This window comes from Amborella trichopoda, chromosome 8 (assembly GCF_054954075.1).
Source record: "Amborella trichopoda isolate Santa Cruz 75 chromosome 8, AtrichopodaSantaCruz75HAP2 v2.0, whole genome shotgun sequence".
Taxonomy (NCBI): Eukaryota; Viridiplantae; Streptophyta; class Magnoliopsida; order Amborellales; family Amborellaceae; genus Amborella; species Amborella trichopoda.
Genome location: NC_142343.1, coordinates 10,648,781 through 10,671,319, shown reverse-complemented (window position 1 = coordinate 10,671,319; position 22,539 = coordinate 10,648,781). Strand labels below are relative to the sequence as shown.

General features: G+C 32.2%; 1 protein-coding gene across 1 annotated transcript; it reads right to left on the bottom strand.

Annotated features, from left to right (window-relative positions):
* Positions 1 to 1,062: 1,062 nt before the first annotated feature.
* On the bottom strand, positions 1,063 to 18,787 carry DSI-1VOC (dessication-induced 1VOC superfamily protein). Its single transcript, XM_088873851.1, has 3 exons — positions 17,220 to 18,787; positions 5,386 to 5,416; positions 1,063 to 1,223 (listed from the first exon to the last, which is right to left on the bottom strand). Exons 1-3 carry the CDS (start codon positions 17,436 to 17,438, stop codon positions 1,063 to 1,065), a joined length of 411 nt encoding a protein of 136 aa, XP_088729977.1. The 5' UTR covers positions 17,439 to 18,787.
* Positions 18,788 to 22,539: the final 3,752 nt, after the last annotated feature.

Here is a 22,539-nt window from a genome sequence, read left to right as displayed (position 1 = left end):
AGGGAGTTGTCTCTTGGTGCTCTGGGTAGCAAACGTATGTAGTTCTATCCACAGTAGATTTAACATAGAAATATTCTGAAGCGGTCAAGGAGGTGGTTTGGATGGAAGAAATAACTTAAGAAATTGAGGCTTGGTCCAATGAGTTGTGAGTCAATGCGAATATTTTTTATAACCAATCAGGGATATATATGTTCTATTATTTTGTGCGATTGGCACATGATAGTGAGATCAAAGTCTCCAACCTTCCCCCAAACACAGTGTTGGCATATTCTTTAAATAAGATCAAGGGGAAGTGGTTTCCTTAAAATATATAGGGTTTGATAGAGGATGTCTTTTATAAAGCCTTCAAAGGCCAAGTGTGAAAAAACACCAGATTATATCCAAAATGAAAAAGAAAAAAAAATTAGATTTTAAATTTGAGTTTTATTGGGGCATTCCTATGTATGAAATATCCACTTAACCTACTCAACATTCATTAGGTACTCATTACCTGCTTTGTAATGCACAAATTTTCGAGCAAGGGCATCTTTCGTCGGTAAGCAAGGGTAGAATAGATATTTTGATAAAAAACTGGTGGTATTTTATTTGTCGCGAATAACTTGAACTGCCAATCATTTATTTCCATTATTTCTTGTAGCCACTTACAAAGATCGTTCGATCATTAATATCTTGTTTACTTTTTTTTTTTTAATTGAAATTCATCAACAAGATGAAATATATTTTGGAATTCTGAAAATGCTTCTAGCGGGTTTCACCCAGGGGGAGTGAATGAAGGAAATGTTAGGGGCCTATGATAAATAAAATGTACTTTGTTATCCATCTACCAAATTTGTGTAGATATCGCGTTATTAAATTGCTCATACAATCAATATTTTCATTCAGTAGTATCAAAAGGCCATCATGTTGATCCATCCTCTGCACTTAGGCAGTCCATGAAAAGGCATGGTGCATAAACCATTCCAAAGCAATAGAAATATTGCCGGCATTCAAACAACTAATTTCACGTAGTAACAGTAGATGCAACATACTACACTAGCTAAACTGAACAAAAGCCGAGAAATTTCAAGGATTGGAATAATCAAGAGGTCTACTTTGGAGGCGCTTGCTTCCAAGCCGAACCACGATGCCATCCATGTCTCTCACATACCCAACCTTTTGGCCCCATTCCTTTTCCTCGGGCTCTCTAACCGGCCTAGCACCCGGCTCTATAGCCCTCTGAAACCAGATCAGGAAACAATATAAGAGATCACATTTTAAGATGAAAACTACATTGCATGCATTGAACCACAAAAATTAGAGTTTGAGAGGTATCGTCCTCCAATTAATGGATCACCATTGAGAAGTGATAGTAAGACCTCGAAAGGCGTCTATTGGTGAATAAGCAAACAGGGTCCCTCAAGGTCTGATAACACTCATGGTAAAACAAACACAGGGACCTACGTTTTGGACTGCCCTTTGGAAGGCCCTCATTGAACTCAAAAGCCTAACACGTGCGCGTTCGAATGTATGTGATCCCACATCTTGTGAATCACAATCGCAATGCAATAAAAGCTCACTGTGAGATCAAAGTTGTCGCTATTAGAATTTATGGCAAACAGTTACCTCATCAAAATACAATTTGTATACAAACATGCATGTCATACACTGATAGCGATAGAGAGCTTCTACGTTTTCAATAAGATAATATTTTGGAGCTTTAATTTTTCATATCAAAGTCATCTTTTGTATTAAATCTAAGCAGAATAAAATATGTCTGTTTTTTTTTTTTTTTTTTTAACTACATCTAAGAGGGCTCTCGATTATCTGTTTTAAAATTCTTATGTGTGATTGTAATTGAGAGAGTCTCCCAAATTATTATCCAAGCGAGTGGAAGGCCATTTGCAGCTACTGTATCTGTAGACAGTAAGCTTTCTCTTTTCTCTTCTTCTCTCTTTTCATATATTATGAAAGTCTGTTTTGTTTAGACAGTTCGTTTGAGTTTGTAATATGTCACAGTAAGTTTGCATTACAGTGGTTTTATGTAATAGTTATTCTCAGTTATTCAATATATAAGTTTGAATGTTATTATGCAATTCAGAATTGTTCTTAGCATAAAAGTTTATGAATCATCTTATACTACTTGGCTTTTAGTTGATATATTCCCATTTTCGCTATTTATCTTTATCATTCAGTTCTTATATTTAGGTTATTTTAGGTTATTAACATAAAGGGTTGATCTTGGCTTCATTTGGTTTCAGAGCCAACCCTGAGAAGGAAATCTTCTAAGTTTTTATGTTAAGAAACTTATTACTTTGAAAAATACTTTGTTAAGAAGAAATCTAATTAAATTTACCATTAGAGAAAGTTGGTCCGCGAGTTGAGGCTAAAGAGCACCCAGTCAAGAGACCGTTAAGGCCAGGAGAGCCGCTGAGGTCAAAAAGACGTAAGAGGTAGCCAAGAAAGCACTCATCCGTAACCTAATAATGGAAAATTTTATTAGAAATCTATCTAACAGAGCGTTACCTCACAATAATAATATTCTTAAGATAAAAAATAAAGAGGAAATTCTTATCGACAATATATAAAACCAATTTCAAAATTGGACTATACCTAAAGTACCCATCTCTAATATATATCAAGTCAAAATTGGACTATACCTAAAGTGCCCATCTCTAATATATATCAAGTAGGATCTTTTGATTTAAAAATATGTTATGCTATTAAGACCGTAGAACAATCTATATCTGTAACTAGTATTCAAGAAAACTTCCAATTACTATCCAATAAGGTAATACAAACACATAAAACTAAAAATTATAATTATTTACACATAGGACTTATTCAAGTAGCTATTAAACCATTAACAAGACTATGACTTAACAATTCAATATTAGTATGTTTAGGAGATACCAGACATAACAAATTTAATGATTCATTACTAAGAATGGTAGAATCTAGTTTATGTAGTGGACCTATATATTTTAACTGTTTTCCTAATTACTCAGTCTCTTTAAATGATCCTAATATATTAAATGTATTAACATTAAATATGAAAACTCAAGGATTTGATATGATCCAAGGATCTCAAAATATAGCAATAAATATTGCAATCCCTAACTTTGAAATAAATACATTAGAAAGCCAATATAATAGTTATGATACACCAGAAGGAACTAAGATTACCAGTGTACATCCCCCAGAAAAAAGTTTAATCATAAAAGGAAAAGAAACTGAAAAACCACTTGAAACAAAAGCTACTCCTTATAAAATGACATCTGGAGAAATAGTACAGCGTACAGAATTAATTCCAAATATTATAGAACAAAATAATTTTACTAATTTATATATGCAATCCATTGGAAAGCAAACTTTGATAATAGAAAACATGTTAAGACCAGTACCCATACAAGAATCTAAAAAATCTGTATTATTTAAACCACCTCCTACTTTAAATAAAGAAAAATTTCATATAAGAGAAAATAATAAAACTTCAATGGATCAATTGATATCTCAATTAGCCAAATTGGATATTAAGGATACAAAAGGTAAAGGTAAAGTCATAATAAAAGAATCAAAAACCTTAACCCTAGAAGTTGAAGAACCTATAATTCCCGATACTATAGAAAACATGGAAACAGCTTTTACAGAAAGCCAACCTAATCATTATTCTCTTCAAAGAATAACATATGGAAGAAATTGAAAACCTGCTACAGCAAGACCTTATCATCATAGACCGACGCCAGTAGACATCCAATTTGAAGAAGATCTTATATCACACACAACCTCCTATTCAGGAAGAACCATAGTTAATTGGTGCATAGATGGCATGTCTGAACTTCAAATACTTGATACCATGAAACATATGACTATGTATGCATCCGCTTGTAAGATGGTATATATATATATATATATATATATATATATATATATATATATATATATATATATATATATATATATATATATATATATATATATATATATATATATATATATATAAATGAGAGTATTAACAGCATCACTTTCAGAATATAGAACATCTTGATTACCATTTGAACTAGAAATAAATTCTAATAATATTTTTATATTATAAATCTTAGGTAACCGAAATAGAGACTTAATACTATAATAATTATTAGAGATATAGGAGTAATATCAATAGTAATCCATGTATTATAAGTAGTTTGATATATTTTTATGCTACATACAACACGTATTATCATAACAACTGTAAACTGTTAACTATTATAAAGACTTAAACAATTTTTACAAACTGTTACAGACTTAAGCAAACTGAAACAAACTTGAAATAAACTAACAGATTGTTACAGACTTAAGCATACTGAAACAAACTTGAAATAAACTAACAGACTGTTACAGACTTAAGCAAACTATATGAAAATAGAGAATACTTACAGTACACACAAACAATAATTGCAGAAATCCTTCCACTCTGGTGGATCGTAACTTGGTAATACAGAGTGCTTACAATCACACATAGATAATGGTTTTTACAAAGGGAAAAAGAGGAAAGAAGAAAGAGGAAAGTCAGGGTTCTTCAATGGAATGCTCTGCGGATCAGGAAAAATGTTCGCTTCCGCCCCGCCTTCGATTGGAATGGTTCCCTCTATTTATAGAAAGAGAAAAGCCTTGGTGGATGCCACCTGGTTCATGAAGGAATCTTTCTTTATTGAGAAAGGATGGCTTGATGGGATGTTGGAAGCTGGATGGATGCCAAGTAGTTGATCTTTATTTGGGAATCTTCCTGTAGAGGCTTGATGAAACGGGCGACTTTTGTCTTTTAGCACAGATGGTATTTTGTTGATGCTTGATGAGATGGCTAAGACAGGTGGTCTTGATGTTGTCGGTGGTGTTTTACAGGTGGCATCTGTCGTTTAGTTTTAGTGGGTACAAGTGGTGGCTGTCTCATCAGGTAGTGGCTGTCACATTTGTTGCATCAGTTATCTTTTAGTCCCGTCTGTTTTTGCTTTTAGTTGCTTTTGTCACTTCTTCCTTTGTCTGCCTTGCTTTAGTCATATCTATATTGCTTTTCTTGCCTTATATCACTTTTGCTTGTTTTTTATCATATCACAAATACTATTGAAGGTATGTACATCTGGTTTGATAGGTTAATACAGGGTATGTTTCTAGGACATTCTATGTTCTGATGGGTCTGGTGTGTCAGGTGGTACTTCTATTTCGGGAGTGCTAGGTGTGCCGGATGCATCATGAATTTGGGCAGTTTCTGCCTCTTCTTCAAATATTTTCATTAATTGTTTTCTAGCTCCTCCTTGGTGGCTCTAGGATTTTGCTTTTTCATTATGGTAATATATTCTGCCAAACTATTTGGGTTGGAGTATGAATGAGAGCCATATGCTAATGGGATTTGTTTGAGCTGTAAATTATCTAGTTCAATATTATGGTAGATAAAGACGTCCTACCATTTTATGGCAATCTGTTTGCCTAAACATGGCATATATTCAAAATTATTTGTATTATTTGGGGATATCACAAAGTTCCACTTAACGATCTATGGTACTTGATACATAGCAATAAAATATAAGTGGTAATCTATATTGGAATCACTCCCATTGAATTCAATAAAACAGTTTTGAGAGAGTTGCAGGGGTTCACGAAGTATTTGGGTTAAAGATCCCCATGTTGCAAACCAGTTACGAAACCAGTTTGGAAATGAAGTGTTTACAGGCATTTTAAACTGTAAGAACCAAGTGTGAGAATTATATAGGTTTTGAAGTGTTAATATCTTATGCCAAGCATCAATGTAATCAGCATGTCTGTAATATTTATTTGAGAAATCTGGGGAATATATGTCTCTTGGCTTTGGAAGGGTCTGATCCCCAGTCTTCAAAGGTTAATACTTTCCTTATTTGTAATTTTGAATATGCTACTATTTTTGAATTTTTCTGATTATAATGTACCAAGGAAACATATTCTATTTCTAGCAAAATCATTTCGTACCATTCTCTTGTTTTGGTACCTAGAGAAGGACAGAGATTATTGCATAAGTAATACGTAGCAACATTATTTGGGTTGTCATTCACATGTCTGGATTCTATGATTGCATCAGCAACAAAATAGGTTTCAAGATATTGAGATTTGCTTGGTAAAGTTGATTTCTTTGGTGTAGAGGTTTGAAAAACTAGAGCTGGAGGAGAAGCTGGAGGTTGGCTTGAATAAGCTGGGTAATTGATATTTGGGGAATAGGAAATAGGACTATTACTGGGAGATAAAACAGGTTCCATTCGTATTGGTGACTGGGTAATATTTGTTGGAATGATATCCAGTGAAGTTTCCATAGGGGCTTTTCCCCTTTGGTCAGGAGTAGAAGTATTATTTTTATTCATATTTGCATAAAACAAAGTTAGTGGAAAAGATAAAGCTGGTGGATCAAAATGATCAGTGTTGCCCTCCCTGCAAAAATTCACGAGTAAGAAAATCAGGGAGATGGTTAGTAGTACCTTTTAAGTGTTCTATAGAAAAATCAAAAGATGATAAGATCGCTTGCCATCGAGCAAAGATTTGCTTAGAGACAAGGTTTTGCACATCCTTAGTAAGAATATCAGTGACGGCTTTGCAATCTGTTCTAATAAGAAAATGTATATTAAGAATATCACTTTGGAATTTAGTAACACAATGAACTATGGAAAGTATTTCTTTTTTCACAGTAGAATAATTTTGTTGAGTAGAATTCCAAGCTTTCGAAGTATATCGGACTAATTGTTCATTAGAATTTGTTCGTTGTTTTAAAATACCTCCTAAGCCTAATTCAGAAGCATCACATTCTATAATTTTGAAAGCATTAGGATTGGCTAGATTTAAACAAGGTAATTATTTAGCTTTAATTTTTATTTTCCTTATAGCTTGAGTATGTTCCTCCATCCACTTGGGAGGATTCTTTTTAAGCCGTTCATATAATGGTTTAACTTCTATAGCCAAATTTTTGTAAAAGTCTACTATATAATTTAAACATCCTAAAAATCTTTGTAATTCAGTTTTGTTTAAAATAATATCAGGAAATTTATCAGCAAATTGAATAGATCTTTCGATTGGTATAATTGTACCATAATAAATATGATAACCTAAAAATCTTACTTTTGTTTGAAAAAGATTTATCTTTTTAGCAGATACTACTAAACTTGCATGTTTGATTGCTTGTACAAATGTATGAATATGTTTAAAATGTTGTTCTATAGTATCAGAGATGACTAGAACATCATCAATGTATACTATCATAAATTTATAATATGGATTAAATACTTTATTCATTATTTTTTGAAATTCTGATGGAGCATTTTTTAGCCCGAATGGCATTACGTTCCATTCATACTGTCCAAATGGAATATTAAATGCAGTTTTATATTTATCTTCTTCTTTTATTTGTATTTGCCAATAACCAGATTTTAAATCAAATTTAGAAAAGATTGTAGCAGTAGCAAGTCTATCTAATAAGTGTTTTTTATTAGGTATTGGATATCTAATCCATTGTAAAACTTTATTCAAGGGTTTATAATTTATTACTAATCTTGGTACTCCTCTTTCTTTTTCAGCATTTTTCTTGACATAAAAAACAGCACAGCTCCAAGGAGATGCACTTATTCTTATTAGATTTTTGCTTTGTAATTCATTAATTTTTTTTTTACAAAATTCTAACAAGGTTGTATTCATTTGTACTGGTCTAGCTTTAGTAGGAATTGTGGTTTCATCAAATCCTTTTTCATTAGGTAATCCTACTATATGTTTCTTTCTTGCCCAAAATGTATTGGGAAGATCACTACAAATTTCTGTTTCTATTTGAGTTCGAAGACTATTAATTTTTGTTATTATCTCAGGTTTTTTCAAGTCTTTTTCTATTTGTTTATATTTTATTTCTATTTTAAGAGAACATAAAAACTTTTCCTTATTATTTATTTTATCTTTGACTCTATTTATTTCTTTAAGTTTTGGTTTTTGTAAAAATTCAAACTTAATTGTTTGTCCTACTCTAGATGTTTCAATTCCTGTATTATTAATTGCTATGGGATAGAGTAAGGTTAGGAATGAAATTCCAAGTATGACTGCTTGACTTAAATTTTTTACCATAATAAACGGTGTTGGAAAACAGTGTCCATTATTGCATACCATGGCATTTGATAATTTATATTTAATAAATAATCTACTACCATCAGCAGTATTAAGTATTTGAGTGGTTTTATCAAAATATTTTGATGGGACTAAACCTCATTAATACAATTTAAATCCGCACCTGAATCTACTAAAGCTAATGTTTGGAAATTATATTCTTCTTCGATGACAATTTTTACTAATATAAACTATTTTTGGAAAATAATTTTATTTACTAAATTTACAGATATATTTTCTTGAACTTCTTTGGTTCCGGAAGTTTCTGGTTCTATATAACTAGGATCTGCTAGTTGATCAAATTCGATTTCATCTGTATCAGTTATAGTTCCTGATATGTCATTTTGTAATTCTAATACTTTGATTCTAGTTTTTAATTGCCCTACTTCTGTTTTTATTTCATTTACTTTTTTTTTTAATTCAGATATTGTGGGTTTCCTTTGAAGTATATCTTTTTTATTAATTCGTTTGAGTATTTTAGCAAAATTGTAATCCTCTGGTGGTTTGAGTAATGGAACTGGTTTATTTTTCGCTTTTGTTAATGTAATAAATTGAGTAATAACTTCTCTTTTTTTTTCGGGATCATTTATTTTTCTATAAGGTCTAATATTAATGTGTCTTCTTTGGATAGCATATTACAGGAACATTCTTCTATGTTCTGTTCAGATTCAGACTGTTCTGTTGAGGACATGAAATAATCTTCATCTTCTATTTATCCTACCATTGTAGTATCAGTGGAAGATTCAGAAGAATCATCATCATGTATTTGTATTATATCATATAGTTTATTTCTAATGGATTCTTGTAGATTATAGTATCTATTTTCTTTTTTATTTTACATTGGCTTTTATAATGGCCAACTTTTCCATATTTATAACATACAGGTAATTTTCTTTTACCTGTATGATATTTGTATTTTGGAGAGAATTTTTTTATAAATTTTTCTTTTTTATGTTTTTTATAAGATTTCTTTTCTTCTTTCTCTATCTTATATCTTTTCTTTTTATGAAATTTATCTCTAGTTTTTCCTATATGATATCCAAATTATTCACAAAAATCTCCTAATTCTTTTTTACCAGTCATTCTTTGTTTATCTAATTGTTTCTTTAATTTCATGTCTGTACATAGGGCTAATCCTTCTGCACATATTTCTGCAGATAATTCTCTCAATGTATAAACAGAATATGGTATTATTCCTCCATTTTTATTTTTTAATCGAGTTTTTTCTTTTTCTGCAAATAGATATGGTAATCCAGCAATAAATTTTTCTTTCCAATGGTCCTACTGGCTATCTTCTCTACTCAATAGTCTGGAAAAGAAAACATCTTTGTACCATTTATAATGAGATAGGGTTGGACATCTTAAATTAGATAACAAATCTTCAGATCTGGCTTCAAGTAAGGCTGTACTCCCCATAAAATAGAAGTGTGATGGTGTAAATGAGAGTATTAACATCATCACTTTCAGAATATAGAACATCTTGATTATTTTCATTTTTAACAGTCCATTGGCGAGTATTATTCAAAATTTGTTGTTTTGTATTTTCAGGTAAGTGGAAATCCCACCAACCTCGAAGCCATCCTGTGAAACCACAGATAATAGCTTTGGCGATTTCTTGATCATGGTTGCCTACTATTTTGTATGCAGAAGCATACATGGTCATATGTTTCATAGTATCTATTACTCGTTGTTCAGATAATCCATCTATATTCCAATTTACTATTGATCTTCCTGAATAGAAAATATTTTGGGCTAGCAAATCTTCTTCGAATTGTATATCAACAGGGGTAGGTCTATGATGATAGGGCCTAGCTGTTAAGGTTTCCATGACTTTCCATATACTATTCTTTGAATATTATTACTATCTGGTTTATGACTATTTTCCATAAAAGCTTCTTCCATATTTTCTATTGTGTCAGCAATTATTGGTGTCTCTTCTTGTAAGGTTAATGTAGATGATTCAGGAATTTCTGTAGTAATTTTCTCTTTTCCTTTCTCTTTTCCTTTCTAGTTTAGATAATTTTGATATTAATTGGTCCATTAGGATTTTATTATCTTCTCCAAAATTAAATCTTTCTTTATCAAGTGATGGAGGTGGTTTAAATAAAACATTTTTGGTTTCTTTTATAGGTATAGGTTTTAGCATATTTTCAATTCTGGATGCCTGTCTTCCTAAAGATTGCATATATAAATTTGTATAATTATTTTGTTCTATTACATGCAGAATTAATTCAGCTTTATGTACTATTTCTCCTGTAGTCATTTTATATGGTGTAGCTTTTGTTTCTAATTTTAATTCTGGTTTTGATCCTTTTATAACAACACTTTTCTCAGGAGGGTGAATACTTGTCATTGTATTTCCATCGGTTGTTTCATATGAAGTATATTGACTTTGTATTGTATTTATTTCAAAATTAGGAACATGTATTTTTCTTTCTCTACATATTTCTTTTAACCATACAAAAAATCCTTTATTATATCGTTCTCTTTTTTGTGCCTTATTGTACTTTATATGAAAAAATTCTACTAATCTAGGTTGAAAATGTTTTTTATACCAAGTTCTTATTTCCTTATTTTCTTCAGATAAGTAATCTTGTTCTATCAATTGTTTACTAAGTCGCTTTTCTTCTTGAAGAGTTAAGACTTGAAAATCCATTTCTGAGTCAGTTATTTGTGGGATAACAACGTTTTCTCTTGTCCTATATAAACTTTCTAATTTTGGATTTATAGAAGAAGTAGAACTTCTAGGTAATTCTATTATAGGTTTAGTGGATGATTTTAGTTCAGAATCATCTTTACTGTTATATCTTCTATTGTTGGTAAATTGAATTTCTATTATACCATTTGGATTTTCTAAAATTCTTTCTGGAATATTATTTATTATTGGGGCTTGGTATTGATGATTTTCATTATATATTGACCATGATTCAGGTAGGGTAATTTCTGACCATTCTATGGTTTTTGGTATAATAGTATTAGATTTTTCAATATTGGTTTGGAAAAATACTGTTTTTCCTCTTGTATCATGTTGTAACATATTGGGGCATAATGTGGTCATAACCTTGTAATATATTCTATATACTATGGCTAAATTCTGAGATCCTGGGATCATATCGAACCTTGGGTTTTTAGGTATAGGATTCATACAAGTAGCTATTAAACCATTAACTAGGTTAGGACTTAATAATTCAATATTAGTATGTTTAAGAGATACTAGACATAATAAGTTTAATGATTCATTATTAGGCATCGTAGAATCTAGTCTATGTAGTAGTCCAGTATACTTTAATTGCTTCCCAAATTATTCTATATCATTAAAAGATCCAAATATTCTTAAGGTATTAACCCTAAACCTCAAAACCCAAGGTTTCGATATATATATATATATATATGGAAAAGTCTTTCTAACGTCTATAGATGAAAATGAACAGTGATTTTGCCGACCCTCATCATGGTTTAAAGTTTATCACCCGGTCAAGATTGTCTGGTAGTGTTTTATTTTTCATTTTTTTTTGTACAAATCGGAATGATCTGAAATTTAGAGTATGTATACATCTTAGTCAGACGCACCTAATAAAATATAAAAACAATAATTCACGAAAAACAATTGACCAAAATATTGGGGGTATTTTGGTCAATATTTTTCATGTAAAATATTGTTTTGATATTTTTCATAGATTCGTCTGTTTTTTATAAACACATGCTCTAAATTTCAGGTCATTCCGATTTGTAAAAAAAAACGAAAAATGAAACATTATCGAACAATCGTGACCCTACGTTGAACTTTGGAGGTGATGATGGTAGGTGAAATCACTGTTCATTTTTGCCTATAAGCGTTTTGTAGTAACTTCTTATATATATATATATATATATATATATATATATATATATATAATATAGGAAAAAGCTGGGATTAGTCCACTAGCTCATATGAACATATGAGCCCAACGGCCCAGATTGAATCTAAGCCGATTTGACGATCACTGATGTCAGGTAGTGCTTGAATTTTATTTTATTTTTTTATTTAAATCACTTGAAATTTTAGGTGTGTGTTCTTCTCATCAAGGCGCACCTAATAAAAATATAAAAAAAATTATTCGTGAAAAAAAATGATCAAAATACCCCCCGAAACTTTTCGAGGGTATTTTGATCAATTTATTTCATGTAAAATATTTTTTTGATATTTTTTGAAGATTCTCATATTTTTGATAAACAGTTACCTAAAATTTCAAGCGATTTAGATTTGAAGAAAAAAATAAAATAAAATTCAAACATTACCGAACATCTGTGATCATCAGATCGGCCCATATTCAATCTGGGTCGTTGGGCTCATATGTCCAGATGAGCTAGTGGGCTAACCTCAACTTTTTTTCCATATATATTATTTATTTATTTACAATGTTATGTGACTAACATCTTGGATGAGTTACTCGGACAAGTCCTATTTGTGAGGCCGAGTAGGTTCACTTATTATAAATAATGTTATACTTATTTCAATTTCAATAACATATAAATATCTTTTTGATTAATGCCTCTAAGGGTTGTGGCGGTTAGTTTGGGGTTCAAACTCTATTGCCACTATGATTTCCTTTCAGAAAAATGTTTCGATAGGGCTGCAATCCTATCAAAGTAAGTAAAATCTCATCTCAGAACTCATTGAAAATTGCAGTTTTGGCATAAAAAATTGTTCAAATCAAAGTAAGTAAAATCTCATCTCAGAAATCATTGAAAATTACAGTTTTGGCATAAAAAATTGTTCAAATCAAAGTAAGTAAAATTTCATCTCAGAACTCATTGAAAATTGCAGTTTTGGCAAATCAATCATGTCTTCACAAATCTACGAGATTTATACCATTTTATGAGCTTCAAAATTTCATAGTTTGCGTTGAAAATTGATTTTAAAGCCATCATGAAGATTTCTGTTGGATTTGGTGCTGTCCAAAATCATTCACATATGAAAATCCCATATTTTGTGGGATTGATTGAGATTCATCCATATTATGTGGGATTGAGATTTTCCCATATTTTGTGAGCTTGGGATTTATATTGATAATTTTTTTAAAGGAAATAGAAATCCAAAAAGATTAGGACTCTTGAAAGATTTGACTCTTGAATTTATCCCGTGGTTTTGAGATACATGTTATATCAATAGACAGTTTCCTATTTTGTGTGGATTCTTAATTATATATATGAGATGAAAGTACAGAGAATTCGTGTGCCTAATTTGGGTTACCATATGGGAATGGTTGTTCCTCTAGAGAGAGGGGGAGGTAGAGCCTCCTGTGCATAAGATGCGATTTCCTCCTAGAGAAGTGAGCTTCATTTGGACAAAAACATTGTGATGGTGTCTCGTTTGGACTCCCAAATATTGAGGAGCTTGTTTATTGTAGAGAAGCGGTTCCCATAGACGTTTTAGGTTATTCCCCATTTAGTTGGAGAGAAAATAAGTTTCTCGTTGCTCTCCTATTTCTATCTGGTGTTGTCGATATTGCCAGAAGTAAAGAGAAAGAATGAATAGTTGTTTAAAAGGGTTTGTTCGACTTGGGTTTTTTTTGGTCGAGGTTTGTTCCAAATCTTTGATGTAACTTTCATTGGTATAGTGAATTTTAGTTTGCCATGCCTGTTGATGTAGCTCTCTTAGGGTGAACCACGTAAATCTTTGTGTTCTTGTTGTATGTGTTTCACGATTTATTTTTCATACTTTATTTGTCAAAAATCAACCCATCAGGTTTAGAGAGGATTAGACGTGGGGCTGTACTTTCTTTTCATAAAGCCCAAACTTTATAAAAACGAACATCCTTCTTTTTAAATGTATTTTTTTTTTTCTCTTTTTTTTTTTGTAGTACTTACATTTATGGGTCATTTAAAACCCTAGGATATACAAATCCTTCGTGTGTATATCCGGATACCCGGATTTTGATGGCCTAAGATCATTTGGGTGTATTTTTGGTTATCATATATCAAAATCCTCAAAACCTCTCATATCTTGCTCCTTACAAAAAAAAACATACGGTGAGCAAGTACAAGATTTTGGGAATGCTCGCTTTTGCAATGGGGCACATGCCTACTCCTTTTTCCATTCCTTATAATAATGATATTATTTTAAGTTATAATATTTTATATTTAATAGTTATTATTAAAGTTATGTTAAGAAGCTCACTATATAAAGTATTTTATATTTGTACTAAATAAATTTTGGACACTTTGATATTTTTGTTTTGTAATACAATATTTTTTAGTAAAGTATTTTTTATTATTAAGAGTGGTGTGATATCATCCACATGGGGTATGACATCACCCATATGAAGGATTAAAGACATTTAATGCTCCATACGGGTGATGTCATATCCCATGTCGATGATATCACACACCTCCTAATGACAAAAAATATTTACTAAATAATGCTCAATGTGTAAAATAAAAGTATATAAGTATCCAAAATTTATTAAGTACAATAAACACCCTAACATAATTTAATATCAACATCATTATATTAGTAATATTATATTTTAATATAACATCATTATATTGCCTAAAGTTGTTTTTACATTTAGAAGAGCCGAACATGGGATTTGTTATATACCGGGTAAAACTAGAAGCTACCCAAATCCTAGAATTTGTATACCTAGGATTTGATGCATAACGAGGTTTTGAAAATTTCATACCCGGAACGACCCATTAGTTTCTTAAAAAGATATGCCCTAACTAGAGCTACTTAAATCTATTGTTCTTAAAACCATGTTGTACAAATACTAAAATTTGTATACCTAGGATTTGATGCATAATCAGGTTTTGAAAATATCAAACCCCAAACGACCCATTAGTTTCTTAAAAAGATATGCAGAGGACATGGTAGATGCCCATCCTCGCAAATCAAAGCGTGGTTTTCACGCATGGTGAAAAGATTGGGCCAGTCATTTCGTATTAAGCACTGCTTTAAAACACTGATCAGTGACTCGGATTGACCATCCAAAAATTGGTTAAGAATGGTGGATCTACTAGATTCAACCCTTATTTTTTTATTTTCAAAAAATCACTAAAGGTTCTTAAAAATCTAATTTCTTATGTCTCTAGATAAAATTCCAAGCATGGCGTTTTTCGTTATTCCATTGAGCATACATAAATATTGAGAATCTGGTTCATTCCTGAGCATTTGTTGATTACTGCATCTATTTTATATTAAAAATGAAGTTTAAAATACAACTTATTGCAATAAAATAGATCTCTCTAACTAAATTTTTTTATTTTGTATTTTTACAATCTCCATAACCACTTGTGCTTATAAATATAGGGATCTTGTCTACTCCTTATATTATTTTCCCATTTTCTTGATAATTAACTTATTGAATCACATAATTTTGGGAAAAAATAGTTAAAAAAAACTAGAAATCACAAACAAATCAAAATACTAATTAATAATATAAATAATACAAAAGTACCAAACATCTAACAAAATAATATTATCCAAATTTATTTTAGATAATATAGTCTATTTAAGGTAAAATTATTTGTCATCTACGTCCTAAGAGAAGCTCTCAGATAATTAAAATTTCATCGGAGTTAATTTAAAACATTAAACTATTAGCGTTTGGTGGTACTTAACCAACATTTTCTGACAAAAATGTAATAAATTTATTTTTTATGTGGAGTTTTTTTCTAGTAGAGATTTATTCAATAATTTATAAATCAATTGCAATTTTATATTTTTGTACCAATTAGTAGAAGTGTATCGAAAATGGAACACACTTGCCACGACTTCTCATAGAATTTTGTTAGTTAGAAGCTACCATAGTGCATCAGTACCATTTATTATTGGCATGGCTGAATCTATGTTTTTATTTTCAATATAAGAGTGATTTAGGCGAGGATCCTAAAATTTTAGGTAAAATACAAACTGCTCCATTTATAGGCAAAAATTACAAATAAAGTCGGTCACTCGCCTTTTCTTTTTAAATTTTTTTTTCCAAAATTGTTCATCGGCGAACTCGAATTTTGATTTTTGATTTTTTTTAGTTTTCTCATTAGTATGGTAGTGCCCCAAACTTAGAGACACTGCCCTACTAACAAAAAAAAAAAAGAAATTCAAAATTCGAGTTGACCGAAGGGCAATTTTGAAAAAATGAAAAAAGTTGGGTTGAAAGATCTTCTTTGTAATTTCTGCTTAAGTGGAGCATTTTGTATTTTACTTAAAATTTTAAGATCCGTATGTAAATCACTCTTAATATAAAAATTTGGATTAATTTCTCGAATTGGGGCTGTCATTTGTGCCAGGGCTGTGCCACACTTCTATCCATTTGAATGATCTGTGCTATAATATTCTTTTCCAATGGATGTTTTAAACTTTGTAAGAGGTGTTGTTTCTATCTGGAGAGAGAGAGAGCTTTGTGTAAAACATAAGACAAATATACAGGTACAAATGGTAGACATTTGACAGAGTTTCAGATTATCTTCATCACCCATAGCAGACTATGGACGTTATTGGGGTGCTATACAGTTTATGCAGGTCCAAGTGCCTTGTCCCTTTACCTTACCTAAGCATATATGTAGGTCCAACTGATGTTTCGCTTCACTATCATTGCAAAAGTTTTGAGGCATAACAACAATGAGATTCTCACTAGTGTTTAGGGTCTACCAAAGGTTTGTTTTTATTGTTTCATAACGTATTTGGCGATTTGAATTTCGAACTTTGTTAAACAATTTTATGAACTTCGATATGCAAATCAATGTTCTTTATCAGCAAACATGCCTCCACCAATGGTCCTTCAGGGTGGGCCCTTGCCAACCCTGCTAAGTGAGCAATTATTAAAAAACAGATAGTGATAAAAATAACAATAAAAATTTTAAAATGTAAATGTGGGACCGGTTGGTTGGTTTTGTTTAGAAAATCGGTTTATGCGGAACCGACCGGCTCCGGATATATGCAGGAACCAGACTCGCCCCAATGATTCTCGATTTTGATCAATCGATTCTGCTCCGAGTTGGCTTTCTTTAAAATATATATATATATATATATATATATATATATATATATATATATATATATTAAAAGCAAATCTCCTCGGCCAGATATCTTGGCCCTGGGCGAAGCCGAAGCCTGGAACCTTGGATACATCGCATCTCCACCGTCTATAATCAGTGACGATGCAAATGTATCGTTCTTTCCCTTGAGAGGACACTAAGCATTCGAGAGAGTGTAACCTGTGGGACTCGTGGAGGGTGCGAACCTTGCAGCCAAAGGCACGGATATAGAAAGCCACATACTTGGCAACGTCCTTTACGTACACCACTGCATATGCGAATTCCGGACTAAGACTCCCCATCTTAACATATCCTTTTCTTTACTCCGATAAATTGCAATCTTCTTCCTTCTTCTTTACTCTGATTAATTCTAGATACCCGACTGTTTGCACACAGAGAGAAAAGAGAGAGAGGGATAAAATGTGTGATACTTCACTCTCACAATGATTCTACGAGTGGGGAGATGTGGCAATCATAAAGAAGGGGCGTGTCTCTCATGCACCCCCTCTTCCCTCTTTCACTGCCTCCTCATTTTCTTAACTTCCATTTTCTTTTTATACAGTAAAATGCGTGTTTGATAAGTGGAAGTTTTTGAAAGTGAGAGTTAAACGTCTCACTTTCATGTTTTATATTATTGTGGAAGTTGATACTGCTTTTTTTAGTGTTAAAATGCGATCATCTTTGGAAGACCTCTCTTCATAAAAAATGATGGAAGATCAGCCTTCCATAATTTATGGGAGAGTTATTTCCACTCCTAAAAATTCCATTTGTCAAACACACCCTAACATACTTAAATTTCTGATTATGACTTGAAGACACGGTGGTCGCACTATTTGGAGTTCAGCTATCGGTTTAGGTTTACATTTCTACTAACGCATTATAAAATGAATAAATTTAAGTATGTTAGTGAATAGTGAGGAAGTGGAAGTTAGAAAATGAGGCGACATTGAAATTGGGAAGAAGGCGTACATGTGGGAAAGAGGTTAGGGTCGTGATGGTAGCACCCCACACCCTGCTCACCACCAGTGTTCCCTTTGCTGATGATGATCAGTAGGGAATACGGGCCTTACCCGTTTTAAAAATAGTTAGTGGTTTTTGAATGCTTCACTAGGGATAGAAACCTAGACTAATAACTGAGGCTCATATGATGCTACTGCTATGATCTCACCTCAAAGTTCAATTTAAGTATGTTAATGAATAAAAATAAGTATGTTAGTGAATAGTGAGGAAGTGGACGTTAGAAAATGAGGTGACATTGAAATTGGGAAGAAGGCATGCATGTAGGAAAGAGATTAGGGTCATGGTGGTAGTACCACCCTGGTCAGCACGTTGTGGTTTCTATTTCCACCACTAACACCACCCCATTAATACCTTCAAAACGCGAACTCCTAATCAACTTGAAAAAATCGGTAGTATGTTAATGAATAGATTTAAGCATGTTAATAATTTGCTAGGAAGTGGAAGTTGAAAATGAGGCGACGCTGAAAGTGGGAAGAGGGTGTGCATGTGGGAAAGAGGTCAGGGTCGTAGTGGTAGAACGCACACCCTAGTCACTACGGTGTGGTTTCTATTCCCACCACTAACACCACTTTACTAATACTTTCAAAAAGCTAATTCCTAATCTATTTGAAAAAATGGATAGAGGTCAGTCTTCCTCATTGAATTACAAAATTAAAAAAAAGAAAAAGAAAAAAAAAGACGTGCATGACAGACACACCCCTTCTTTCTCTCTCACTTCAAGCCACTGCATAATGCCACACTCTCTCATGTTACCTAAATTTCTGATTGTCAATGCCTCTTATTACTATGTGGGTTGATCACTACCCCATCGCAGCCCACGTCCAGGGGTTGAAGCGGGGGAGGTGGGAAATGAATGGAGGAAGTATATCAAAATAATTTACTTCATAATCGACGGTATATTAGAACTTACTATATGATTTCCTGGCGAAACTAAAAGTGCGAACAATATAAGTTTGTTTTTATGCTAGAATACCTTTAAATCGAAGAACTCGACCTCAAGATTCATAGATATAAAAAAAAACGGGGGATTTCTAGTCATAAAAATAGTTCATCTTCTAACACATTATCTAGACCGTCTATTTTAATGATTTTCAAGTGTTTAGAGATGTACATAATTGTCATCATTTTTTGAACTTTAAATTTCATAATTGGGGCAACAATAGATTTCATATCACTGTAATGCTTTGCAACACCAAAACTACAATTTCGGCATAGTTTTGAGGTGCACCTTACTTCATTAGTATAAGGTTAATACCTTATACAAACCTCACCTTTTATATAATGTGTCGACCTTAATAGAAACAAAATATTACCATTGTAGCATGTAAATTTTTTAGAAAAGGTATATTTCATGTAACAAGATAGGATAGTGCACATTATACTATGTATTACCATTATATATAGAATGAAAGAACCACCACAAGAAAGTGGGTGGGGGCACAATTATCATCTCCAAAGTTCATTTCTCTATCTAGAAATTTTTATGGTATCAGAGTTGTTGGTGCTAGCACACAATCAAACCATGAAGCAAAGTTGACAGAGAAAACAAAATTTAGAAAGCAATCAAGTATGTCGGTTTCTATTCGTCTTTAAAAGGTTTGTCCATATTCTATTCCTCATCCTGATCTTGCTCGTCCTTCTTAAGTTTCCTCAAGCTTGAAACTTTCTTTGTCAACCCTTGGTTCCCTTCAAGTATTTGCCACTCAAGAAACCAACCAATCTAATTGTTTACCAGTCTCTTAGCATCCTCTTTATCACATGGTTACAAAATATCAAGATGATACTCGAAGACCTCGGATTATCCCATCCATGGCTGCAATATCAAGTGCTCATACTTTTAAAATTATCCCTTATAAACCTAAAACTTTTAAGTCTGCCTTAGGTCATCCGTGTTGGCATTGTGCGATGGAAGAGGAAATTGAAGCTCTGTATGTTAATTCAACTTGGGAACTTGTACCACGTCTTCCAGGTATGAATGTTGTTGGTTGTCATGGGGTGTATAAATCTAAATTAAAGTCTGATGGAAGTTTAGAGAGACTTAAGGTCAAACTAGTTGCTATATGATACAATTAGATTGTTGCTATTGATTTCTCTGAATCATTCAGTCCTATTATTAAGCCTGCTAGTATTCGGATTATGCTCACCATAGCTATTGTGCGCCATTGGCCTATCAAAAACTTGATGTAAAAAATCATTTTCTGCATAGTTTTCTTAAGGAATCTGTATTTATGGAGCAACCTCTTAGATTTGTTAGTTCAAAATATCTAAATTATGTCTGCAAATTAAAAAGAGATTTATATGGTCTTAAGTAAGCACCTCGGGCTTGGTTCGATCGTTTTAGTGCCTATTTATTATCATTGGGATTGTGTTGCAGCATAGCTAATCTATCTCTATTTGCTTTTCGAACTACTCAAGCCACTATTAGCCTTCTCCTTTATGTTGATGATATTATTATTACTGATGATAATTCAGATATTCTAGAATGGTCTATTTCCCAACTTGAAAGGAAATTTGCAATAAAAGATCTTGGACTTCTTCACTATTTTCTTGGTATAGAGGTACTCATGTTTTAGGTGTGATTTTTCTCTCATAAAGCAAAAATGCTCGAGATCTTCTTGATCGTACTAAAAAACTTGGTGCCAAACCTATTTCAACACCAATGACAAATGAAGAATATATTCATGGGTATTTCGATCCATTTCTTGATCTATCTCTTTACCGGAGCATTGTTGGTGCACTTCAATACATTACCATAACGCGGTTAGACCTTTCCTATAGTATTAATTCAGTGTGTCAATTTATGTATGCCCCTACAATTGCACATTTTCAAGCAGTTAAGCAGATTTTCCATTATCTCAATGGTACACAATCATGTGGTATAAAAATCTTATCAGCTAGTTCCATTGAATTATATGCCTTCTCTGATGCAGACTGGGTTGGATGTCCAACCACTCGTCGTTTAACCACTGGTTTCTGCACTTATCTTGGTTCCAACTACATATCTTGGAGTACTAAGAAACAACTTGTTCTAGTGTTGAAATGGAATACCGATCTATGACATCCACTGCTGCAGAATGGACCTGACTTTCTTTTATTCTTCGGGATGTTGGGTTGCCTCTCCTTTAGCCTCCAACACTTTTTTGTGACAATATTAGTGCTCTCTACATGACAGTTAATCTTGTTTTTCATGCACGGAGAAAGCACATTGAGTTAGACTATCATTTTGTGCTTGAAAATATTGCAATTGGATTATTATCATTCGTTTTGTTTCCTCTCGCAATCAAGTAGCTGATATCTTCACCAAGCCTTTGCCACGAGACGCTTTTCAAGATCTTTGCTTCAAATGCCTCCTTAGCCAAGTTTGAAGAGGAGTAATAGAAACAAAATATTACCACTATAGAATATAAAATAATTGGAAAGTGATATATTTCATACAACATGCTAGGAAAGTGCACATTATACCATGTATTACTATTATATATAGAATGAAAGAACCAATACAAGAAAGTGAGTAGGGCACAATTATCCTATCCAAAGTTCCTTTCTCTATCTAGAATTCTTTAGACCTTATGCTATTAAACAAGCTTTTTAAAGGTCGATGATTTGGATTCAAACAAGTCGAGTTGGATAGGGAATCGGTTAGGTTCATGTGGATCCCGTTAATATTAGGAACTGGCTGGTACCCCCCATGAAATGGTCGGTTTTGGCTAGTTCTCTGACCGGTCCTAATTTATTTTTTAATATTTTATTTTTTATTGCCTAATATTTTTAATGTTTTATTCAGAAGTTCATTAGGCCGGTTCGGCGTTCCGGACCTCCGATCCATTCGGTTTTTTGAAGGGGCGATCCAAGTCAACGAACCATGTTTTCAAACCTTGCTATTAAAGTAAGGCACCTCTTAAAATTCCATAAAAAATGGTTGCTCAGATGCTAAAAAACTATCGAATTGATCACCACCTCTAAGTATAAGGATATGGAAAAAAAATAAAAATAAAAATAAAAAGAGAGAAAAGAAGGAAAAAAACATGAAAATGGTGCATCTTGTAATGTATCACTGGACTATCCATTTTCAAAAATTTTAATTGTTTATAGATTAGCTCAATTTGCATTATTTTTAGATATTTAAATTTCATAATTAAGAGTGATAATATATTTTCATAGTACCGCAAGGCTTTTCGGTATCGAAACTGCATCTTTCAGCATAGTTGTGCAATGGGCCTTACGTCAAGAATATTAAGTTAGACACCTTATACAAACCTCCCATTAAAACTTGAGTAAAAAAAGGTTCATTGAAGCTTTGATTTTAAAGATATTTAATTTTGATTTTAATTTTTGAATTCATATTTATTTGTCATTTTGAACAAAATGTTTTGCATAATTTGT

What these genes read in the sequence shown, in the direction of transcription:
- DSI-1VOC (XM_088873851.1), bottom strand. Translation starts at nt 17,438, where the DNA reads ATGGGGAGTCTTAGTCCGGAATTCGCATATGCAGTGGTGTACGTAAAG. An exon ending in GGAGATGCGATGTATCCAAG is followed by an intron (nt 5,417 to 17,219) that starts GTTCCAGGCTTC and finishes ATAAAATGGTAG; the next exon opens with GACGTCTTTATCTACCATAA. An exon ending in CTACCATAATATTGAACTAG is followed by an intron (nt 1,224 to 5,385) that starts ATAATTTACAGC and finishes GTTTCCTGATCT; the next exon opens with GGTTTCAGAGGGCTATAGAG.